The following is a 25,595-nucleotide window of genomic DNA, read 5'->3' on the forward strand; positions in this document are numbered from 1 at the left end:
GTACTTTGATCATAACTAGATCATGTTATGTTCCTAACTTTAAAAGCCAATGATTAAATGCTTACCTTTAATCTCTATCCTGTGGACAGAGGGCATAGATAAGGAATAAAGAGCCCCATTTTCCCTTCCTTCAGGCTTTCAGACACAAAAATATCGACTTTAATAACTTTTAAATGAAAACATACACATTTCATGTGTACAGAGTACTGGACCGAATGTTTGGGTCCCCCCAAATCCATATGTTGAAACCTTAATCCCAATGTGATAGTATGTGGAGGTTGGGGCCTTTGGGAGGTAACTGGGTCAAGAGAGTTGAGCCCTCGTGAATGGGATCAGAGCCCTTAAAGAAGTTGGAGAACTACCTAGCTACTTTTTGCCATGTGAAGACACAGCAAGAAGTCAGCCATCAACTAGAAAGAGGGCCCTTGGGGATCCCTGGGTGGCTCAGTGGTTTGGTGCCTGCCTTTGGCCCAGGGAGCGATCCTGGAGTCCCGGGATCGAGTCCTGTGTCAGGCTCCCTGCATGGGGCCTGCTTCTCCCTCTGCCTTGTGTCTCTGCCTCTCTCTCTCTCTCTCTCTCTCTCTCTCTCTCTATCATGAATAAATAAATAAAATCTTAAAAAAAAAAAGAAAGAGGGCCTTCACCAGAACCTGACTGTGCTGGCACCCGGATCTCAGACTTTCAGCCTCCAGAGCTGTGGGAAATAACGTTTTGTTGTTGATAAGCCAGTTTATGGTATTTTGCTATAGAAGTCCATGCTGACTAAAAGACATATCAATTCTTGTCTTTCCTTGACAACTTTGTCTTACTCAAAAAAGAAAACAGTGTAGACCCCCATGAGGAAGCCCCCAAAGCTAAGGTCATTTTAGTGTGGTAGATTAGAATGAGTCATCTTATTTCCATACATGGTGGCCAAGAGTTTTAAAAAGGAAACTCCTGGAGAAAACGGAATTCTGTCTGTGTTGTCATGATGTCTAGTGGCTGCAAAACTTGAAATCATGAAATTACTCAGAGTCTGTAATTTAAACTTTATTTCATATCTATTGTTAAATTACACAAAATCAGTGAATGGTTTGTAAAGCTACACCATTGGACAGATGTTTACAGTTGAAATCATGGGATTTATATGATGATGACAAAAATGTATATTTATAACATCCCCTATATACAATGATCAGTATAGACTGAGAAAATGCACTTCATCTCTGCAAGCCATGCACACCACAGCAATAACACAAAAGGTTTTTTTCTGTAACAGGCTTTTCCACTGGCTCGGGCTTTATCCTGCTTTCCAAGAGTACCTATCAGTTTTAAGAGCAAACGTTGTCAATTAAAACTAAACAAAACTGAAATACCACAGTGATCTACAGGATCTTTATTTTAAAAACACAATATACACAAAATAGTTTCACTGTAAAACACATTGACTTCAAGGTGTGTTTGAGTTTTTAAAAAAATTCCTTTCAGTTCTTCAGTTCTCAGAATTCCCAAGTACTGCAATACTGTCAGACGAAACAAACTTCAGATATAGTGATACAAGCTCAGAGTCAAGATAATTCATCTTTAAATCCAAATACTCAGCTTCTTGTCCAGCTTGTGTCCATAGTATTACAGATGAAACTAGATCATGCAGATAAGCAGCAGATTGTACAAGATGTGACTTTATTGTCACACTTCTAAGCATATCGCTCCTGAAAACATCAATGCTACTTCCAGTTGTCTTGTTAGATCGACAGCCAGGGGCTTAGTGTAAGTCTCTACAAAGTATGGCAAAATCCATAAAATGGAAAATGCCCAGAATCATGATGCTTGCTAGAACAGTGGGTGACATGATTCTTCTGGCCCTGCTCGATTGATACTGATACCCTACAAGTATTTGTGCAGAGACAATATAAAATCACTCTCCTCAGTGCATATGCTCCCAAGACTTAACCTCACTGCAGAACACTCTTTGTTCTTTCTTAAAACAAAACCCAGTAGATGGTTGACTCAAAGTAATTGAGGTACAGCTTTTGATGTTACTGAATATCTGGCTATCATAATACTCATTCTACCATTTTTTAAATCTCATAATTGTCTACAATCTGTCAATACAAAAAAGAACAAATCGGCTAGAAGTAGCCAGCCCAACTGGAAACGGCACAATAAAAATGTACAAAAAGTCAGTAACAATTCATTCACATTCAGGTTCAATTCTATCTGACCAAGAATAACTTCAGCAATATTTTTAGACATGTTATTCTGCTCAAGAGTTTCTTGATAAAGAGCTCACTACACAAACATTGATAAGACAATTCTATAGAAAGAAAGTCCTGACTTTAATCCAGGATTATATATCACAAGAAACTCAGCAACACACCATTTAGATGATGAAGAAAGATTCTATAAATGGGTTATTTTGGAATGAGCACAACTCGGAGAAGCCTTAAAATGAATGAGAAGCAGCGCCAAAAATATTCCAGAATTGTTGAAATTACAGTGCCCAAAAAGCGTCTGAAAATTAGATCTTTATGCCGGTATTCCATTTGGGAGAAAAGTGTTTTTGTTTACCATGTTTAAACAGTAGAAGGTAGAAAAAGTTGAAAATTCTAGACATCTCTTAAATAACAAGATATGAATCCTGTTCTACTTGAAAAGCCAATATTTTTTTTATGTAAAACTGCCCATGTTTGGGAGAGAAAAATCTTAGTTTCTATAGTTTGATAAGATTTACCATCAGTTCTTATTCCATTTAAATAGATGCCTGGTTAAAATCAAAAGAAAATAAATGATTTTGTGGTTAATTTTCATTTTTTTAATGTGTATATTCATGCTTACCCCTGGGAACGAATGTTTGCTTCCAAGATTAAGTTTTAACAGTGTATCATGAATAATTTGGAGTCCATTTCTTAGCCATAAGTTGGGTGGCCACATTTTATGTTTTCATTTTGTCTCTATAGCTAATTGAAGCATTTTTTAAAATACCAAAACAGCAATTTCTGGTAAGTCTGGTTTGGCTTTTGGATTTTATAAATACTCCAACAAACCAAAAAGAGACAATTTTATTACATACTGAAAGTTGTTTTACCCATGCACAGTATAACATTTAATTGAAAGGCAACTGTAAAGGCAACATCTTAACTTTTTTTTTCAACTTCCAAACTTAAGGAAGCAGGATGTATTTGGAAACTCTCATGTTTTAAGATTTGCCATATCTCTACTGGCGCTTTGGGACAAGTATGTAAAAGGCCACTGGGAGCCACTTAACGCCATTTCTCTACGCTGCCTATGTAGTCATTGGTGCCATTGCTGGTGTTGCCATCGCTCTGCTCTTGGCCTGGGTTCTGCTTCTGGCTTTCACGGTTCTCCTTGTGGCTCAAATTCTGAGTCAAATTCTGAATCAGATTCTGAGTCACATTCTGATTGACATTCAGATTTGGGTTCTGACTCTGATTCTGACTCGGATTCTGGCTCTGGCCCTGGCCCTGACTCTGGAAATGGGTCTGAAGGAACCTCCCCTTCAGAAATTTGCGTTGCTCCTGACGCTTCTGCCTAGCTTCCTGATGCTCCTTCTGCCTCATAAACTGATACCTTTGCAAAAAGAGGTCTTTTGCATAGCTATACAATTCCATATCCAAAAAATTCAGTCCCTCAATCCGCTTTTGGATTTCCTCATTGATTTCTACACTAGAGGCCCTAGTGGTATTGTATTGGGTAAATGGTGAAATAAAGTTCATGTTGAAGGTTTTCTCAAACAGATACTGGGTCTTCCGCTGAAATTCAGTGAGGCCGAAGAACGCCATGTGCTTCAGATTCGATTTGGCACTTTCCAGGAGGACCTTGTTTCTTTGCTTTTCAGGCATGACAGAGAGGTTGTAGCAGCCTACCAGGGTCAGGTCAGAGAGCATGCGCACCTGGCGGTTGTTGGCTAGATTATAGGGACAGTCCATGAACTCTTTCAGGGGGCAGCCAGACCAGTCATCACCAGTGTAGCAGCTGGGCAGCTCTTCGGAGGTTGGGGGCCTTCCATCACAGACATGCAGGGATGCTTTCCATGTTGCCCCTCTCTGGACATGCCTCCACTCACTCAAGTACCGGGACACTGGGTCTCGGAGGATGGTGATGTAGTGGAAGTTCCTATGGACAAAGCGCAAAGACCAATAGTCAGAGCTCTTGGGTGACATAAGTGGAGTCAGTGAGGTACATGGCATATGTGATGTTCATTGGTCAGTAAGGAAAGCAAAACGGGAATGATGGTGATCTGGTGGCATTTGTTTGGTGAACTGTGTTGTAGTCTGCTGTCCGAGTCCCACTAGCCTGTCCAGGTAGCTAATTCTTTCACCCAATTTGCTGGTACTGCAGCTAATGCAAGTAGGACAAGTTTAGGCCCAGAACATCATCCTTGTCATCTTCACTCCCTTACCCCTCCCCCTGTTTCTCTTTCTCCAATCGATGACAAAATCCTCCTGACAACCTCATTTGCTAAGCAGGCAACCATTTTATTTCATGTGCCCCACCCTTAAGCCTCCATTTTGATCACTAAATGGACACCAGTGGAAGCAAGGGATTTTACTGAAGTGATAATGGAGTTGATAAGTGAGCTCAAATTCTAATCTTTCTTATTAAATAGACGAAAGCATATTCCCAATATCCAGCCTAATCAGGATACTTTATTAAGAAACAAAACCTCTTCAGAAGAGTGTCGATATGATGCTTTTGATTCTGGCTGTTGTCATAACATCATGGCTCATTGGTTATGGAAGTGGCATGCAGAGATAGGCAGAGCAGCCCAGGGCCTCCAGAAATAAACATTGTGGTTAGTCACTGACTGAAATAGAAACAGTAGCTGCCAATGGCACATATGCAAGCTACCACCTCGGTTTCAGCCTTTGTTCACATGGTCATATTCCCAGCAGAGCAAAGTTAACTCTATCAGCTCCAAAATGCCTCTTTTAACTACTGAAAGGATACCTGGGTGTCAGCAAGTGTGAAGGCTCTGCTATATGGCTATCTTCACTTTCAAGCTGTGAACTGAAAAAGTTCTTTGTTCAAATAGTGGACTAACGAACACTGAAACCATACATGCATGCATGCACAGCGGGTACACACACACACAGCGTGTGCACATGCATGCACCACACCCCAGAAATGTCAAAGCCTAAGACGTGATCAGACATACTCAAGGGAAGAAATGACCCTGGGGTTGTGCTTTTAATTAAGAAATTTTTTTTTTCTGCCACTGAGATTCAGTGGATGGAGGCTGAGGTCAAGAAAGGGCATATTGCAGAAGGAAAAGAACAACGAACACGGACTATTAGCATTTAGTTTCTTATAGAAAACCTGGAGAATGGCTGGCAGCTTCTATTGTGAAACCTATTCATTCCCATCTGAGATAGTGGTGGTTTTGTACACCTGCCAAAGGGAGCTGGGTCTGTTGGCTGATGTCCTCTGTGAAAACGGTTCTCCCAAGTCTCCGGCTTTGAGCAAGTCAGGCATCCTGGGGTTTATCCTGTATGCCTCTATTCTGTGCATGGTGTTTCTTCTGCTGGGCATGACCTTCCTTCTTTGATTAGAAAATTCTAAACATCTTTTAAGTTGTAGTCCAAGTACTGTATTTCCTCTGAGAAAACTTACCCCACCCCTTGCTGCCAGCCCCCACCTCTTCCTCTGTGGTGCCATCACACGTCCACACCTAGCCTTTGGTAAAACACTTTTGATATTGAATTGTGATTCCTTGTTTGTATTTCTGCTTAAACTACGTTTTTCAGGAAAGGGGCTCTGTGCTATTCTCCTAGAACTTCTGGGGAAGAGGATGGAGGGAGCTGGGGACCAGGGAGGCCATGCCTCATCATACAAAAACCCTGGATAATCTAAGTGCCTTGAAAATATCATAGAAAGTTTTTTTTATTACTTTACCTATTTTTCTGGAATAAACAACCATTGGGCATAGGAGAAGCCTCTGGGAGTGAGGCTAGAGAGGATAGAGCACCCACCTCACTGCTTTTCCTAGGACTGAACTTGCTACTGCCACGAAAATCCATGTCTTTGAAGACCCACTGCTTAATGGGGCCAGCAGCTTCCATAGCCCCGTAGCCTTTACCAACAAAGGTAACTACTATTCCCATGCGCTTTCTCCTTCGGCCCCTTGTTAACGTATTCATTCACTCCATCATTCAATACATATTTATCGAGTCTTTATGCTAGGCCAGAGGCGATAGTTTAGTGGCAATTAGTCTGATTATTTGGAAAAAAAGAAATTTATGAAGTCCAGTGACACATTTGGATTAATCTTTCAACCAGCTTTACCAGGCATGCATTATAATTGGGGCTGTTAGGTATTTTAAACCCTCATAATAAAGTCACCTTCATGCTTAGTTGATGGTCCTCATGTCCTGACTTTTCATACTGGTTCAAGCCTACAGTGACATCTTCTGGTAAATCCTAAAGTGCACCCCTGTGCAAGTCTGAGGCTCTCCTTCCTAAAAACACTCCCTTGTCTTTTGGAACAGGTAGATCCCAACCAGCAGGGTTAATGTCCCCAGCAATGTTTTTTTTTTTAATGTCATTTTCTCTTTTTTTTTAAGATTTTATTTATTCATGAGAGATAGAGAGAGAGAAGCAGAGACACATAGGCAGAGGGAGAAGCAGGCTCCATGCAGGGAGCCTGATGTGGGACTCGATCCCGGGACTCCAGGATCACGCCCTGGGCCAAAGGCAGACACCAAACCGCTAAGCCACCCAGGGATTCCCGCCAGCAATGTTTTATAAGCACCATCCTCACATAGAAAGAGAGAGGGGGCACCCCAGAGAGGCAGAGATAGATGTCTGGAGTCTCTCAGGTTATGGATGTGTGACTCCTTCCACCTGAAGGTCTCCTTGTGTCCATATGAGATTGATGGTAGTCCAGCGTGGGAAGCCTCTGTCTCTATGCTGCAGGAATTCTCATGGCCATGGAGAAATTAGAGGAGTCCACATGCACGCAGACACGCACACACACCCCCTGCCCCAGTGATAGCGGCTGTCCTCTGCTCCAATGACAACAGCTCTGGAGATGCAGTCATTTCCCACAGCCCACTTCTTCCTGGGAAAACAGGCCTGGCCTCTCAGACTGCCTCAATTGGACACACTTGCTGCTGCTTAAAAGAACGATCACAAGGGTGAAAAGGCAGATCTGCTTAAAGGTTGGTCTCCGGGAGTATCCAGCGGCCTCCCGAATACCAGCGTGTGTTGGAGGTGGGATGTAGGTGAGAATAACATCTGAGAGATTTTGTTGGGCAAAGGATCCAGGAGGCTCATTATTCTGAGTAGAGAGTTGTTAGGGAAATGTCAGAGCACCAGTCTCCCCACACAGGACACCTGAGGATGTGACAGCCCAACCCCGATGGGAGTGGGAGTAGGGAGGCAGAGACATGGGTGGCGCCCCTTCCTGTGGTCATTTCAGTGCAAGCGCCCCATGTGGGCCTGCCACTGAGGCAGGCTGTGGGGATGCTGGCAGTGCCAAGACATGACATTTCAATATAGCATGTTATTAATGGCTGGAGCAAGCACAAAGTGTGATGAAAGCACCTTGCTAGGCTTCCTAGCTTAGCCTCATAATATAGGCAAGAGTTTCTGCAGGCTTATTTTGAAAAACAAGAATTTAGAAGAGAAAAGAGGAATGGAGGTATGAGGCAGAAAGATGAGCATGGGGGTGCCTGGGTGGCTCAGTTAGTTAAGCCTCTGCCTTCTGCTCAGGTCATGATTTCTGGGTTCTGGGATCGAGCCTTGCATCGAGCTCCCTGCTTAGCAGGGAGCCTGCTTCTCCCTCTCCCTGCTGTTCCCTGTGCTTGTGCTGTCTCTAAAAAAGGACAGAAAGAAAGAAAGAAGAGCATGAACACAGTCACAGGGCACAAACTAGCCTGTTGTGTGTGTGTGTGTGTGTGTGTGTGTGTGTAAGAAGTGCATTGAAAACCTCTTTCTGGGAATGAAGGAGGAGTGGAAGGGGATGAGGATGGAAGGCTAGCCACGGGCCTGTCTATGGAAGGCCTCGGACCCTCCAAGAAAGGATTTGGACTTCTGTGGATGACAGGGAGTCCTCTAAAGGGGCTTAAGCAGGGGAAGGACATGATGAAATTGGTGTTTTAGAAAGCTCACTCGGCATGGTGTGTGGAGATGGAATTAGGAAAATTAGCCTAGGTTACTACAGAAAACAGGACAAAAGAAGGAGGGCAGACTAGAGAAAATTTCAGGAGGTAGAGTTAACAGAACTTAGTGTCCAAATGAATGTAGGAGAGAGGGAGGAAGAGGGTTAAGGATACCTCCGGGTTTCTGGTGGAAGGTCTCAGGTGCCCTGGAACATCCAAAAAGAGACTTGAATGGACAGATACAGCACTCACAGGGTGAATTGGCTTTAAGATAAAGCTGTGGCATTGCCAGCAAAAAGTGATAGTTTCAAACCGTGACAGCCTACTTACAGATTGAATTTGATTTCCACACATGTGGCTCCAGCTCTTTTGAAGACTGAATTTAAGTACCCCAAAGTTTCTCTTCTTAAGGCTAAATATGGTTTTCAACTATTCTGGACACTCCTTTAAGTTCCCTCACCGTCTTCTTGTTTCCCCCTGAATATATCCCATCCCACTTTACTTAAATGTGCCTACCAGGTGCAGTCTGACAAGTGACAAGAAGGGCCAGTCTATCACCTCCCTCATTCTCAACACCATTTCTCTTAATGGGGCCTCATATCACACCGGCCTTTTTGGCAGACATGCCATACCACTGATGCACAGTCAGCTAAACTCTTTCATTCTTTTACACGTATGCCATTTTGAAACCCAATCTACTTAATCTTGGACCTGGATGTAGTTTACTTGTGGCCCTGTTTAATTTCTTCTTGTTAGAGTAAGTCTAAGCTGTCAAAACACATCTGGATTCTGATTATATCCCCCAATATCTTCACCACATCTCCTTATTCTGTTTGGCAATGCCTGTACTTGGGCATTGATCAAAACAGAATAAGATGCAGGTGAGAGCTGCCGGAAATCTCCCTTTAGATGGACATTACCCTGAAGGGTGCTGCTGAACGGTCTGATTTAATTTTAAATGAGTGAGCCATTTAAGATGGCTCAGCCCCAGGAAAATCACACTCAGCTTGTTTCAGTTAGTGGTAATGGGACAGAAATAGCTCACAACAAAACGTGTCACTTAATTAAGATGAACACGTGTCACATCTTTAAACTGGAGTCATGACTCCCCATCAGTTACCTAGGTGAATTTAATGACCATTGTTCAGTGTGTATGCCCCTGGTGCCTTACAGGCAGAACAACATGAACGGTTGAGTCCAGGCCAACTTTTTCCTCTCATTGCTAAGCAATTGTAGAAACAACAATAGCAACCAACAAAGAGTTGTTCAAGCATGAAACCCAGGAGCCACCCTAGGCTCCTCAATCTTACTCACCACCACCATGTGAACCTTCCCCATGACCAGCTGATTCTAACTCCTAGGAGCTAACTCCTGATTCTAACTCAGATTCATTCTTTGTACCACTGCCTGGGGCCAGGCTGCATTTCTCTACTGGGTCACTGCAGCCCTGTCCTGGCCCACCTCTCCCAGCCTCTGCTCATGTCTAGCCCCACTCCCCATATGGCACACATCTGACCTGCCATTCCCTAGTTAAGACCTCTTAATGCCTATCAACTAGGACATGAAGTCCAAGCTCTTTTACATGCTACATTCAGCCTTGTAGGACCTACCAATCGCCTTTCTTTTCTCCAGCCTGATCTCTATCAAGCTCTCTCTACACAAATGCCTTCAAAGCTACACTCTAAGATTGCTTCCTCTGTGGAACCTTCCTCAATCTTCCTGGGCAGAGTGAACAGCCCTGGTATTTCTCTGTTCCAGTTGTGCTGGAATCCGCCAACTGTAGCATTCAGTGCTATGTGCCGTGACTGTCTAGTGATTTGTCTGCTTCCCACGTTGGACTCTGAGCTCTGGGAGGGCAGGGGCCATGTATCATTGATCAGTGAAAGCTCCTCTGGGCCTGGCACAATTTTTGACATACAATTAGTGTTTAACAAAGGACTGTTAAATGAATGTCTGCAGCAGGAGCCGCAGAACTTAGGATCAGCTAATGGGAAAGGCATCTTTTTGTTTGATAAGGAAAAGCCACTAGATGTCAGTATTAAATAACAGATATACCACTTTATCCCTGTGATGGAACATTTTAAGGAGATCTAGTTATATTTAGCAGTTGTCCCTGACTTTCTGTACAGTAGCCCCATGTGAAAGAAGGCTGGAAAGTTTAAGGATATTAGACCTAAGTGAATGAATAAAAACGAGTACCATTTTTTGATTTTTAGCAGGTTATCTTGCAGTAAAGACCTGAGTTCTAAGTCACAGAATAATAGGCTTGTCAGAGCAAGAAGAAATCCTTGTAATGGCAAATCATATTGGTCAAATGCTTCTCTTTAGAGGTGGGGAAATCAAGGTGCTGAGAGAAACACAGATTTGCTCATAAGACACAAATTGCTAACAGCTCTTGGGAATCAATCTAACTGCAAGGAGTATTCCTAGGCTGAAGGCTGATATTTTTAGTGGACCCTGTTTTGTGTCTGTTAGTTTCCTCCGATGGCACAATAAACCAGGCCTGAAATAACCCACATGAAGAGGAGACATTTGCTGCCAAAAGAGAGGGCACTTCCTTTTACCAACTGCAAAGCCAGGAGCTGAGGCCACTTGGGCTTGGTGCTTACACATTGACTCCCATCTAGACCATGGATTTGATTTTATTATTGTTCTCATTTTGAGGATGAAGAAGCTAAGAGATGATTTGCCCCAGTGTCACATGGCAAGTTAAGCAGGGGAGCTGAGACTGAACACATTTCTCTCCAGAACCTGTGCTCTTCCCATTCTCCTTCTGGGGCCCAGGACTACCGCTTTTGTGAACAAATTAACACGTTGGCTCCAGAACCAGCAGCAGCAGCAGTACCAGTTAGGCACTTAATAGAAATGTACATTCTTGGGGCCACTTACTGAAGAGAAACTCAGGGGCTGGGAGCCGGCAATCTGTATCTTAAGAAGCCCTCCAGAAAATTCTGTGACACAGGTATGCTTGAGTCCAAGAGCCACTGTCCTGGGCATGTGGCTTCAGAGATTGAAAGTCAGGGATCCTAGGGTTGTCCAGAGTGCTCGCCAGTCATGTGAGCCCCCCCAAAACAAGTGGAGCTCCTTGCTGCACTCCACAGACAAGCCTAAGGATGCCCATTTCTGTCCAGGAAAAGCCAGGGAACTTTGCCTGAGCAAAGTTATGAGGATCATGCTGTAAATATTTACTTCTCTTTTAGGCCACTAGTTCACGAATAAGGTTTTTCCTGCACTACTAAAAGGAAAAATAAATATCAAAGCCATTTCTTTTATGGAAGAAGGCCAACAAAACTGTACAAGTTAAGGTCATAGGAGTGATCAATAAAAAGTTAATTTAAGAAAGGAAACAAATTCTTAGCCCAAATCAATAGGAATGAACATTTTATTATACTTGTAGCTTAATTTTGTACTTTTTAAAAGTTCAGCCTTTGTACATCTTGTTCTTGGAGTAATGGTTAGTGGTGGAAAAATAGGAACCATGGTTGGTGGTCCTAAGTCAACTCTGCTAACAGTGGGAGTTATATATGACAGTGAGTCAATGCTGAAGGTCTGGTCTCCTTCCTTGGTTAATGATACCTAAACTAACTGCACAGACCCTCCCATTGGACATAAATGGGTCTGTCAAAGCAAGGAGGATGGCATTCAGATCAAACAATATTAATATGTGAGCACAGACTAAATAAAAGTAGAGTTAATTGAATCAAAGGCAAATGAGCCTCGGATGGGAATGAATCCTTCAAGCCCTGGAATTGCCATTTTAACTGCTTTTCTTGGGCGACTCATATGCTGGCAGTCCCCAAAGAGGAGTTCCATAAACACCGTGATCAGTAGTGGCAGTAGCTTCATAAGGAAATGTGGGATTTCAAGAGGGGACTACTTTGAACTGAGTGGATGCTCATTTAATTGTGTTGTGTCTGGTAAGTTTCTCAAGACCCCCTTGTGGCTTGGCAGTCATGCATTAGCTGGTAAGAAGAGGGAGCTGTCATATTTGTGTCAAGTGACTTATTAAAGCATGGCACCTGTGATTTTCTCTGACTGTCCTCCTAGCATTAGAGAAACCAAAGTGATCTGGATGCTGAACGTCTCCCTTTGCCCTTCAAATTGATGCTGTGGGCTCATCACAATGCCAGGCTGTTCTGGGCAATCCATGAGAAGTAGGGAGCAAGACCAATCCATGGGAGCCCATTGATGTAGAAGACAAGCAGGACTTTGCTTCTTTTGATGGACTGACCACAGTCCTTGGCAGGGCAGAAATATTCCAGGAAAGGCACCTGCTGGACTGGACATAAAACCAACTCAGAAGAGACTGAAGATCTCAACCACCAAACAAGCCATTCAGTTCCCCTTGCATTGACTTTCCTGCTAGTCTTCACACCTCACCCAAAGGAGCAGTTCTATGTACATAAAGTAATGCCTTAATTAATACCTTAATTAATTGAGCTTTTTTCCTTTGGCTAACTGAAGGCTTTCTTTTTTTTTTTTTAATGTACCTTCCCTTGTGTTTCTTTTTTTTTTTTTTTTAAATAAATCCCTTTTTTTTCTGCTCTATAGCTTTCCCTCGGTCCCCAGTTCTCCTGCCTTCCAGAAGGGTAAGTCCAGTGAGGAGAGTGGGCCTGGCTAGCCGAGCAGAACCTTCTGTCCTGTGGCCCCAGGCTAGGGCCAGGCCTGCAGCTGTGTGTGTGTGTGTGTGTGTGTGTGTGTATTCTAAGGGCACACTCAACAGCCCAGATGGACTTTTGTTAAGCAGAAGGATATTTTTCTAAGCCATTCTTTTCCTCTTTCTTTCACAAAATAGCAAAATGATGTTTACTTCTTTGTTGGAAAGGAAAAAACGATTTCTAATGCCTGTAAATTCAAACCCAACATTAAATTCTTCACCCAATAAGTCCTGGTGATATTTACTACTTCTTCTTCTTCTTCTTCTTCTTCTTCTTCTTTCTTTTTTAAAGAAATCTAGCTTTCCCCCTTCCCAAAGCCCAGTCAGCTCCCATGTACATAAATCTAAGGACTACTGCCAACAGTGAGAAAACAGAGTTCTTTAACAAGATGTGAAATTCCAGGCTTCATGATCCGTAGTCACGAGCCTTCACCCAGGGTCCACTCAGTTGCTTGGTGGCATGAAAAGTTCTGTGGCTTACACTGCCCCCTGAATTTTTTTGCATTCTAAAATTATTCTGTGTGTCTCGGTTCATTAATATTCAGTGTGTTTCTGAGGTGTAAAGAAGTTTCAGGGAAAAACTCCTTTAGTGTGTAGATGAAGTAGTAGGGCCACATGAAGGGATATGCTCTGCTCCTGTCACAGGAAGACCAGTTCTGCCACCGATTAACAAGCTCAGGCATCGTGCCTTCCCTTTTCACCTGGTGCTTCCTAGCTCCTTCAGTGTTTTTATGTGGTATCCCTCTATCAACTGCCATCTAGTAAGTGTTGCCATCTGGGGCAGCCAGCGAGAGGGACTGGTCCTCTTTTTTCCCTTAGAAGGGTGGCCATAGGTGAGCAGTGGCAAGCCTCAGCCCCCAGAGGACAGGAAGAGCATCACCACTGAGACCAGCATGGTTACTGTCTTGCTCTTCAGATGAGCATCCTTAGTATGTCTTATCCTGAGACTCTTGTTCCTGTCCTGCCTTTTACTGGAAAGTACATCCACTATAAAACACTGCAAGTTCAAGGTTTCAGTCAGGAAGTCATAAAAATAGTATCTTCATGACATTCAATTCAGGAACAGGCATGCACAAGTTGGGGACGTGGTGTACTTTTAGCCCTGGAGGTGAGAAGCTTGGCCTTGCATTGGAAGACTCAACCCACAATCAGTGTACCATCTCTGGTTGATCTAAGAAGTTGCCATAATTAAAGTTGTGGGCATAAGTGAGGAAGCCATATGTACATGGGCATCTGCTCTCAAAGAGCTTAAGTTTTAGTTGGGGAGACAGATGCACAGTCCAGGGTGGGGGGCTAAAGGTAGAACACAGTGAAGCATTAATTGTGTCATGTAGAGTCTAAGTGCACAATGAATCAGAGAAGAGAGAGTTTATCGTGTGCTAAAGTCATCAAGGAAGGCTTTGTGCAGGAGGAGGAGAAAGCCGACCAAGCCCTAAGGGATAGAAAGGATTTAAACAGGTGTGTGGTATGGAAGGTTGGAGGCATTCTTACATAAACAGCATGGCAGGGGGGATACTAATAAGTGTTCTGATTCATTGGGTGCCTGCACATGTCAGGCACTATGCTAGATGATTTCTCACAGAATCCCACTACATAGGTGCCAGTGCCTTCCTTCATTTTAAGCCCAGTGTATGTGATGATGAAGAGGGTCTGTTCTGGAGCTGGGCCATCAATACAGCCACTGGCCACATGTGACTGTTGAAATGTGGCTAATTCAAAGGAGTAGTGCCTTTAGTGTTTTCAAGCAGACTTAGATTTCCAAGACTGAGGGGGAAGAGAAAATATACCATTAATTAATTAGGATTTGTATGGATTGAGATATTTTTGATACATTGGGTTAAATAAAATATATTAATAAATTTAATTTCACTTTTAATGTGGCTACTGGAAGATTTTATTTATTTATTCATGAGAGACGCAGAGATACAGGCAGAGAGAGAAGCAGACTCCACGCAGGGAGCCCGATGTAGGACTCGATCCTGGGACTCCAGGATCACTCCCGGGGTCGAAGGCAGGTGCTCAACCGCTGAGCCACCCAAGCATCCCGCTACTGGAAGATTTAAAATGATAAATGGGCCTTCTGTTGTATTTCTGTTGGACAGTGCTACACTACCTATAGCCAGATTGCCTGGGTTCGATTTCCAGCTCTGGCAGTTACTAGCTGTGTGGGCTTGGGCAAATAACTTAACCTCTCTGTGCTTCTGTTTTTCTCATGTATAGCCTGGGGGAAAACCATAGGGGCTCAAGATAAAAATGATACACACAAGATGCAGTGAAAGACCGAGACACCTGCACCCCAATGTTTATAGCAACAATGTCCACAATAGCGAAACTGTGGAAGGAGCCTCGGTGTCCATCGAAAGATGAATGGATAAAGAAGATGTGGTTTATGTATACAATGGAATATTACCCATTAGAAACGACAAATACCCGCCATTTGCTTCGACATGGATGGAACTGGAGGGTATTATGCTGAGTGAAGTAAGTCAATTGGAGAAGGACCCTCATTATATGGTTTCATTCATATGGTGAGTATTAAAAATAGTGAAAGGGATTAAAGGGGAAAGGAGAGAAAATGAGTGGGAAATATCAGTGAGGGTGGCAGAACATGAAAGACTCCTAAATCTGGGAAATGAATAAGGGGTAGTGGAAGGGGAGGTGGGCGGGGGCACAGGGGGCTGGGTGACGGGCACCGAGGGGGGCACTTGATGGGATGAGCACTGGGGGTTATACTATATGTTGGCAAATCAAACTCCAATAAAAAATGATACACACACACATATATGTACATATCTAAAGTTGTTAGAACCATGCTTGGAACATAACACTCTGCAGATGTTAATATTATTGTTGTTGTTGCCGTTAGTATACTGGTAATAGTATTCATTCAGCTAAAAGATGTTAATTGAACCTTCCTAAAATCACAGAGCTACTTAGTGACCATCTATCTGGTCTGTATGACTCCTGGGCCCAAACTCTTGCTCACTGTCCTTGTCGATGCCCTTTTTGGTTTCTGTACCCTTACTAACAGGGCTTGTGTGCTCTCACTGGGCTGTAGAGCTTTACATAGGCACTGAGCTCAGCCTTCAAAACCATAGAGCAAGAGCACAACTGTCTGGGCCAGAACAAATGTTTAAAGCAGGAAGTAGCAGAATATGCCAGGATGTGAAGGGAGGTGCTGATTTTGTGGGTTCCGTAGGACTATTACTGAGCCATAGGGACAGAAGTGGCCACGTGAGACATGGGGGGCGGGGCTGGGGGTCCAGCTGGTGACCATTCTGGCCCCAAATTCCCATTCCGCAGATGAGGAAACCAGATAGCCAGCTCCCTTGCCATCCCCAGATTGTGAGAAATCTGGAGACACATGGAATCATTTCTTTAGGGACCTCCACGAAGACAAGGAATCAAGTAACAGGGCTTTTTCACATGGTAGACAGTCAATAAATATCATTTAAGGTAATTTTGAGCAGACCATAACCAGTTGCACTCACTCACCTGGGCCTGCTATACATGTGCTGTCTGGGAGGCAGGCACCTCAAGTGTGCTTTGGAGAAATCGTTAGAGGCAAATGAGTCAAGATAAATGTCTGCTCTCAGCATTGTGCTATTTTCCAGAACAGCGCAGAGGGAAAGTTTCCCCCTAAATGAAAGCTGCCCTTCTTAAGCCCTGGGTTGATTTTAATGAGCTCTAATATTGTTTTAAGGCACTGAGAGAGATGAAGTGCAAACCCTGGCTTTTGGGGGGAAAAGCAGATCTCATTAACCATTTCAACTGGAAAGAATTGGAGCCATTCAGAATTTCACGGGCTGGCAGGGTCATACCTTTTTCCCCCGGGAGAGGTTTTTCTGCAGGTATTCAGGCTGCAAAAGGCACAATTATTGGATAACACGGCCGTGCTGTATGTGTGTGCAAATAAGCGTTATAGACAGTACCAGGTACAGCCTGTTTCTTTATCATGATAACATTGGGAATGGAAAAAATAACTCACTAATTTCTACCCCCCCACCAACCCCTCTAACTGAAAAAGAATCTGATGTCACATTGGAATGAATACAGGAAGGGGCAGTGAAGACGTGAAGATCCTGCCTGAGCAGAAGGAATTATTTTGGAGGTTAGGTTGGTGCTAACAGCTTACAAGAGTTCTATAAGTTCTGTGTGTTATGGGTCGGTTTTTTTTTTTTATGGCATCGATAAGAGACTTTGGATAGCTGCATTTCTCCTTTTGGGCAAAAAGAGAACCTACCCTGGAATCGGTGATGTCATGGTCAGGAGCCAGGGGGCCAAGTGTCCTCCCCCTCCGCTTCCCAACTCCTACAGGTTGCAAGTGAGTATCACACCAGAATGTCCTGAGTCCTAGAGAAAGACATTTTTGTACCTATCCACAACGTGACAGAGTGGGAAAACATAGTATGTGAAACCAGACAGCTATGTATGTTGTCAAATCTAAGTCATGGTTCAAGTTTGGCTGGTGAAAGCATCAACATCCCACAGTTTCTGACAGAGCAGAAGCTCCCTTTTTTTTAATGGCACTTCACGAGTGTCATCTTGTGCAAAATGGGGCTGATTTTTCTGAGAAGGAAAAGAACCATCTTTAGGTCACAGTGGAGAGCAGTTCACTTGGAGTTGCCTCCAAGCACAGTCTGAGGGCCATATCCTGTGTGTGTAAACTAGCACACCTGCTGGAAGGCAAAGTCCCTGTAAAGGGAAATGATGGAGGGCATGCATAAATGAAGGCAACAGACCCATATTTGGCTCAGAGTAGCAGGGCTGGCAGGTAACTTAGAACTTACTTGGTCCAATTGCTTTACCAATGAAAACACCCAAGCCCAGAAATAAATATGGGCTTGTCTAGGGTCACCTGGCCAGTCTGTGACAGAGCTGTGATCCAAAACCAAGTCTCTGACTCCCTCCCCAGCTTTCAAAATGTCATGATCAAGGTGATCGACAAACAAGAATCAGCTTCAGGAAAAGGCAGCCCCGCTGGTAGACGCTCACTGATTTTCCACTACAAGATCTGAAAGCCATAAAGGACTAAAAAGTCAATGCTCAGACGAAGATGTCTGACTTGGATGTTCCAATTTCAGGCAAATCCTTGAGGGTGGCACCACCCTCAGACTCTTCCATTAATCATTCACTCTGAAGACATGTCAATGGGGAGTCAGATTCACTTACCTGCAGCATGAGCCACCTACATGGTTTTCCCTCCTGGCTTGGCTATTCTCCCTGGAAATGAGGTTAATTCTCTGAGATAGTGACCCACAGTAAGTTGGATTTAGGGCCACAGATGATTACTCTAAATGGCATTCCCTTTCCCACAGCGACTTTTCAGAAAGGTCATTTAAAGAAAAGCACTGGTATCACTGGGAGAAGGAAGAAAGGAGGGAGGGAGGGAGGGCTGGCTAATAACAATCGCAAGTTTCATGTGACATGACGAATGGCTCACTGTCCTTATATTTTTAGTTCCTCACACAATCCCTTTAAGTATACAGGACAAAAAATAGAACTACCATTTTACAAAGGAGGAACTTGAACATAAAACAAAGGAAGTGACTTGTCCAAGGATACGCACGTTGTGGATAGTGGATCTACAACCAGAACCTGGGTCTCTGAACTCCCAATCCAGTCTTCCTCATGATTCTCTGCTGCACATTAAGCCCCCAAAGGATATCTGAACAGTCTGTTTCTCGTGTTTTGGCTTTCCAACCAGGCTGTACATTCCTTGAAGGTCAATACTACCTGGCAACTATGTCTCCTCTCTCTCTCGGCCCTGGGCCCAGCACCTTAAGGGAACACAGACTGGAAGGTCTACCGTGAAGCCTCAGAATTGGCCGGAATGCTCCTTTTTGCCCTTTCCTACAGGCCCCAGTGTTGGCCTTCCCCAGCCAGGAGAGACTATTGCACACATGAAACTGAGGGTGAAGAAGTCCCTTTCCCCTCCAAACACTTCCCCAGTGAGGCCCCAAATCCCTCCCCCAGTTACTATTTCTTTTGTCCTCCAAGCCCCCCCCACCCCGCCCCATCCTGCATCTCCTCCCTTCCTCCAGCTTCTGCCTGTCAGACTCTGCTTGGACTGCTCAAAATCTTAGATCTAAAAGAAAGCACTTAGAGAAACTCCTTTTCATCAAAGTGTCTGCTACTTGGCACCACCAGAAGGATTTCCATTTTAGAGAGGCGTCCCCAGAGGAGCAAGGCCCTGGGTCCTCTTCACTTGGAGAATTTCCCGGCAGCAGCTGGGCCAGCACTAAGGGGCAGGTGGCCTTCCTGAAATCCTAGTGGGTACGTGACTGGTCATTAGGCGCCAGGGAAAGTCACAACCAGGATGCCTAATCCTTTCTGCTCAAAGAAAGCATGAGAATTTAAAATGAGGCCATTCGGTGACAGTTTTGATGGAACCTCTTTTCCTTTTCAGAATCATGAATCAGTTATGAATACACTAAATTAAAACAAGATCTGATCTCCCTAAAGCTATTTTTGCAATCCTGTTGTTCCCCTACCGCATCTCCTTCCATTTAGCATTTCACGAGTCATGGTGTTACTAGAAATGGGTGTGGGAGAACGCATTGCCCTTCACCTTGTGTGTGGTGGGAAGAATGTGTTGACAGTTGAAATATGGGCAGGTACCTTTCGAAGAGGCTGGTGTGGCTGCATTTCAGTGAAAAAACACCGTTCAGGTGACAGTGAGTCACCTCTGAGGTTCTCCAATAATGCAAAATATTTATATTTCTCAGTTCATTTTCAAGGATCAAAGAGATATTATTCCAAACCTTTTTGAAAGCATAACACCCTCTTTGTTTTCTTCTGAAAAGTTCTCTATAGCAGACATTCTTTTAACGAAGCACACCTTCTCCCTCTCTCGTTAGAGCCTGACAACGTGCCAGTCCATTTCATAGATGCAGATACTAGTGCGCAGAGAGGAAAGGTCACACAGCTACTAGGTGATCGAGTTACATATGTCTGAAACTCACGTCTAGACATTCAGACTTGTTTTGTTATCCCGTGCCACTCTGCTCAGTTGAGAACGTAAGGAATTTTGTGGGAAGCAGTGCAGGGCTTTCTGCAACGTCCTGCAGGGTGTGCAATCAGGACCAGCCGTGTGGGGTGGCAAGATTTTTAGGAGTGCTGAGGAGCACAGCCCTCCCTCTCACAGTTTGCCAGGAAACCAACGATGTAAAGTTTGCTCCTTTGACTTAAGAATCTGCCCTCTCTGTGTGTGGCAGGTAGCAGGGGAGAGGGGGTAGAGGGTCATAAGCCATTAAGACTTAGCAGTCATTTAGATGAGGGAGGGTTTAATAACCAGGTCCCACGTTGGGGAGGTGGAAGGGGGTGTACAGAGACAGGCACTGAGTTCTGAGGAAGGAAAAGGAAGCTGAGAACAAAAACTGAGGACAGCAAAGGCAAACTTGGCTGCCTTATAATTTTGCTGGGGCTGAGGACCTATCAAGAGTCTCTGGTTTGAAAGTAAATGTGAAGCAAAAATAGAAAGGATAAAGCACAAGGCTTTGCAGAGAAAATTAGCAGACTGAGCTTTAGTTGAATAATGTCCATGATTTATGGCTCAGTTGCTGGTCCAGTCATATCTTCCATCCTAGCACTGCCCCTGTGAACACGGACTCCCCAGCCCATACACCAAACTCCACCTCCCTGGGCCTCGTGTCTTTGCTTATGCTGCCCCCACCAGGCACAACATCACCTGTTCCTCACTACCCCTCTCTCCTAATATGGCTGTAGGACTGTCTTCTTAAGGCTTCCTTCCTCCTGATGTCACAGCTGAAGCAGCCATGCCTTCCTCTGAACCTCCAAAAAAGGGTTATCTGGAGTCTCAGGGGACCCTGTTCATCTGACATAAGAGATCTGTGTCTAAATGTTCTCTTCTCTCTGAGGCTGTGGGCACCTCAGAAAGAGGGCAGGACCAGGTCTTCTTTGTACCTCCTCTCCTCTCTCCCTGGACCAGCCTCGTTGGCCCGGTCTCTAGAAAGTCAGCCTTTGATAAATGCTTTGTAGTTAAGAGCTCCGTCTCTGGAGTCAGAGAGTTCTGGAAGCCAGCCCCAGCTTCTGTAACCTTGTACAAATTATTTAAGCTCTCTAAATCTTGGTTTCCCCATCTGTGAGCAGCCACTTCACAGTGTTGTGATTTTTCAGTGAGATGACCCATGTAGAGAGAGTGCTTAGCACCATGCAGGACACCTGGGTCTGCATCCCACAATCAGTGGCTATTAATATAATTTTTTCTCTTATTGAAATGTGCAACCCTCTCAGGTTCCCTTTATCAACAATCCCACAAAGCCATTATCCCAGAAGCAAAAGGAATCATGTTAAGGAGGTGTGTTAAATGCCGACTCCGACTATATTTACAATGACATCTATCCCATCATCATGTAGGGAAAAACAGTAACTGGTTTCAACTCGAACCCAATATATCTGTGGCCAGCACACTGAATGCCGCTGAAACCTCCGTTCCCTGAGCAGTGGTTTGTAGAGATGGAATAGTGGCAGTTTTTCATTTTCCAGAGTCCACTCACCCTTCCAAGAATCTCAATGCCTCATTGATTCATAATACAGTGCATAAAGATTTCATTTTTCCTGCCCACAGTGATACATTATGGAAGCAATCTGTTTTGCCACTGAAAAGTTTGCTTAGTAGAAAAATTTGGAGTTTTGACATTCAGGAAATTACAGTCATCTGTAAAACACGATTGATATGCCAAGGCTAACATTTTCATTGCACTTGCAGAGCCAGAATAACTATGGTAAAATATGTGTTGCCCCCCATACATTTTGAGATCTTTTAAGGAAATATTAGTTAACACTGAGAACCCCTCCCAGGGCTCCAGGACTACAATGACTATGCCAGTTAGCTAACTGCCATTCACAAGGATACCGCCAGTGACCAAACCAACACTCTGGTTCTCAGACAAAGCAATGGCCCAACACTTCTGACCTGGCCTTGGGATGAAGGCTGAAGTTATGTTTTTGTGTGCCACCATGTTAGATATGAAATAGAACCAAGAAAAATGAAATAAAAAATTCCACCTCCTTTGTGGAATTGTTAGCCAGCCACAAAAGGCACAGGCATATGATAGGTAGAGCTAGAAGTTGAAGGCATACAATAGAGAAATCAGTATTCTATATCTGCTTACATTTTAAATTTGCTCTCTGTATTATTTTATGCTCTTTGTCTCTTTCTAGGTGCACTTTTCAGTGTTAAATGGCCTCGGAAGACCAAGTCTCTGGAGCTATCCACCTGTTAAAAACTGACTGCTCTTATCATTCTGAAATCAAATGTTGAAATCAATTGAGCTGAGGAGTGCAGATGATCTTTTTGACCGTATTGAGAGAGCTGTCCATCCAGAGTCAGGTTTGGCTAGGTTGAGGGGAAGTTTTTACTTGGTACTCATCCATTGAGACCCATGAGAAGCACACATGTAAACTGTGTGGTTCTGGAGGCAAAGGGACCCTCGACACTGGAAATGGCTTAGAGTGGTTCCCTACCCAACCTTGGATCAGTTTTTTTAGGTGTTGACAAAAGCATTCTGCACAAAACAGGGTAAGTCTGACTCATGGATCAAGCACCCATAATCAGTTACAGTAAGGGCACTTTATGTGGCAGGCATGAGTCTAAGTGATTAACCTGTGGCACTTCATTTAATTATTATTACCACTTACAAGGCAAGTGACAGTATTATCTTCTTTTGATAGATGAAGACACTGAGGCATAGAAAAGTTGGACAACTCTCCCAAGTCACACAGCTAGTAAGAGGTAGAGCTGGGATTCAAACCTCCCAACAGGGTGACTTCAGAGCTCATGCTCTTAACCTCTGTGTCATATAATGCCTTGCTTAAATGTTTTTTTATGGGGCAGTGGGGAGCCCTCTCTTGTCAGACTTGTGGCCTGGATTCTTCTTCAAGTGTCCCATGCCTGTGGTAGGAAGGCATTCTTATCCTCTTGAAGCTCTTGGCAAAAGTTGTTTTTCATATTTACAAAGCACTCTCCCCCTCTGTCTCCTGGCCCCCTTAAGCTACTTGTAGCTAACAGCTTAGCTTCATTCATTTCCTAATAGTGGTTGAATAGATGTGAGAGGGGCAAGGCTAAGGTCAAGGATGGGGGAGGTGGAGAGATGGGTTCCAAAGATATAGTTTGGTAAAGGGCATGTCCACCTAGGATCATTTGGACCCTCCAGTGGGGGAATCCAAAGGAAGAGTGACTTCTCAAAGGGGTGTTGAAGATCCACTTGCCCTCCACCAGGCTTAAGGTTTAGGGGTACCCATATTCAGGGTTCCTGTGCTCCATTGCTCCCCTCTAGGCCTTATGTAAGCTGATCAGGCAACTTCCTGAGGGAAACTGAGACATAGTGGAGCAAAGAGGACTCATCATAAAGATAGAATGAGGGGATGTAGAGGTGGGAGAGGTGGAAAAGATGGAGGGGAAGAAAGGGGAGTCAGGAAGTCAGTAAGGACAAGAAAGGATGAAAAGAGAGTGGAGAAAAGAGTAGAGAGAGAGGACACCATAGAATAAAAAGGAAGAGGTGACATCAGAGGTGTCAGGGATATGAGAGGTGATGTCTCATCTCTTCCTACAGCTGTCCTTGAGTACTTGGGCACCACCAAAAGGCTCTTACATTGCATGGGGCTCCATCCAGATGATATTGCTCTTTCCCTTCTCTGAGCTCCAAGTGCACATGGAGTCAGTACTTGCCTCTCTTCCTTGAATTTTTATACATGTGATTTTTTTTTTTTTTTGGTCTGGAACTAGGCTGTACACTCCTTAGGGGTTGGGGCTGACTCGTACAGCATGATTTCTGTCCCCGAATCTCTCTCCACCATTACAGGAAATCCTCTGTACATTGAGGTAACTGACATATTAAGCCTCTTACAGTCACTAGTTCATTTTTATTAGCACATGCTTTTATTAGAAAGTAAATGTCCTTACAGGTATGGGATACACAGGGAAATTTTCCATGGGAGGAAGGGCACCCTGTGGAGATTGCAGATGCTGGGGGGAGGGAACTCAAAAGACACCCTGGGAAGAATGGAGTAAGTACCCCAACACTTCACTCACCTAAGATTCCCCCAGAGTTTACCTATTGTATAAACCAAAAGATCCCAGGTATATGCACAACCTTATAAAATAATTTGTCTCTATTTATATGATATACACATGCATTCAACTTTAATAAATAGTGCTTAAATACTCCTAGGCATGAGTAAGAAAGCCTTTTGGAAGTCACTTCAAATCCTTTTTGGAAGTAGGCAGGATATTTAAAAAAAAAGTGGTGCAAAAATAGAAAGCCTTTCCTCTTTTGTTTATCTTCAGGATGTCTTACAAATTGATTTAGAAGGCTCTATTACTCTGTGACTCACACATTTGGCTTGCAGCAGGTTTTGAAATCCAGAATCCATAAAGGACCTAACATATTATGAGAAAATGGCAGGGGCACTCTTACCCAGAGGGTTCCTGCGCTCACCAATTGGCTTGCCGGCCTGCTGATCCCACCCAAAGCTCTTCAAGTGCCCACTTCCTCCAGGGTGAGGCAAGTAACTGTCATCCCCAAGGGTCCATTTTCAGATAAGACTCTCACAACCCCTACGGGTTGTCCAGAAGGGCAAGGATTTGGAAGACAGGCAAAAGACAGGCATCCATAGTGCCCTGATCCAACTTAATTAAGTCAGGCTTTTCTTTTCAGTCTCTCCTACTCCAAACTTACACTGACTGGGCCCATTTCTGTTTCATTGGTCTTCAGGACCTTAAGAAAGCAAGGCCTCTCTTAGGTGCAAGCCAGGGGGCTGCTCCAACACACCTCTCCCAGTAGCTTCCAGGCTGTTCTTTCTATCCCATCCCCCAGCACAGTCTCTAGCTTCATAGATTCAATCCCTTAGGCACTTAGCAATTTTCTTTATTCTGATCCCTAGTTTTTTTCACAACTCCCCTTATTGTTCTGTTTCTTCCACCTCCAGGGTGATCCATGACCCAATAGACATTTACATTTACAAAGCAATTGCATTTACATAAGATAACCCTTATCTACAGCCAAAAGAGGCACAAGTAAAATACATATATAATAGAGAGAATGCCTATTCATTACCCACATTTACAGGATAGACTGTTCTAGGAACTGGTGTATGAGGGGAGAGAGCCCTGTAAAATTTATCACTAAAGGTAATCAATGAGTTCCAACTAATGCGCTCCACGCCTCAAGGTGAAAATATACCACATGTATGGGGAAAGCATATTTAGTCCTTAAAGTTCACCAAATTTCATTTGAGCATTTATTGATTTCATTTAATACAGGATTATATAATCAGGAAGTCAGTAGCAACTGAAAATACCCAGTCTAGTTTTCACCCATCAGAATATTTTGGTAATACCTAGTAATGGCAGGAGACTCTCATTTAATTGAATTGGAAATGCAACATATATTAGCTTACAGAAACTTAATCAGTGTGATAAAATTAAAATGGGCCACTTAGACATACCATCCTGATTAAGGCACTTGCAAACACTCCACAATTATCAAAAATTTGTGGTGTTAATGATTTAAACTCAGGTTTTTTTCTCTGGGGATTCAGTCTTGGAACTTTTTTTTTACTAGACAATTAGAAAACTCCATCCTTTATTTTGAAAAATGTAACAGCATTATTGACATTAATTCTCAAAGAATGCAGAATAGTAAATAGCATGTGTTGGCGATTGTTTTTTTCTTTTAACATTCATTACCTTTTCTTTAGGATGAGGATCATTAATCTCGAAGCTTTAGCTCTTAGGAGTGGTAATGAAGTTTGGCAATGGTGAAGTAACCATTTTTAAATGTATTAGGGGGGAACTCCACTTTTCTGCTTTG

General features: G+C 43.6%; 1 protein-coding gene across 1 annotated transcript in view; it reads right to left on the reverse strand.

The window, feature by feature from the left end:
* Positions 1 to 1,079: 1,079 nt before the first annotated feature.
* HS6ST2 (heparan sulfate 6-O-sulfotransferase 2) overlaps positions 1,080 to 25,595 on the reverse strand; it is a 291,349-nt gene continuing 266,833 nt past the window's right edge. Inside the window, exon 3 of the mRNA XM_055338387.1 lies at positions 1,080 to 4,116. Within this exon, the coding sequence (XP_055194362.1) occupies positions 3,243 to 4,116 (874 nt within the window). The 3' untranslated portion in view covers positions 1,080 to 3,242. The remainder of the gene's footprint in view (positions 4,117 to 25,595) is intronic.

The sequence above is a fragment of the Nyctereutes procyonoides genome, unplaced genomic scaffold (assembly GCF_905146905.1).
Source record: "Nyctereutes procyonoides isolate TBG_1078 unplaced genomic scaffold, NYPRO_anot_genome, whole genome shotgun sequence".
In the NCBI taxonomy this organism is placed as follows: domain Eukaryota; kingdom Metazoa; phylum Chordata; class Mammalia; order Carnivora; family Canidae; genus Nyctereutes; species Nyctereutes procyonoides.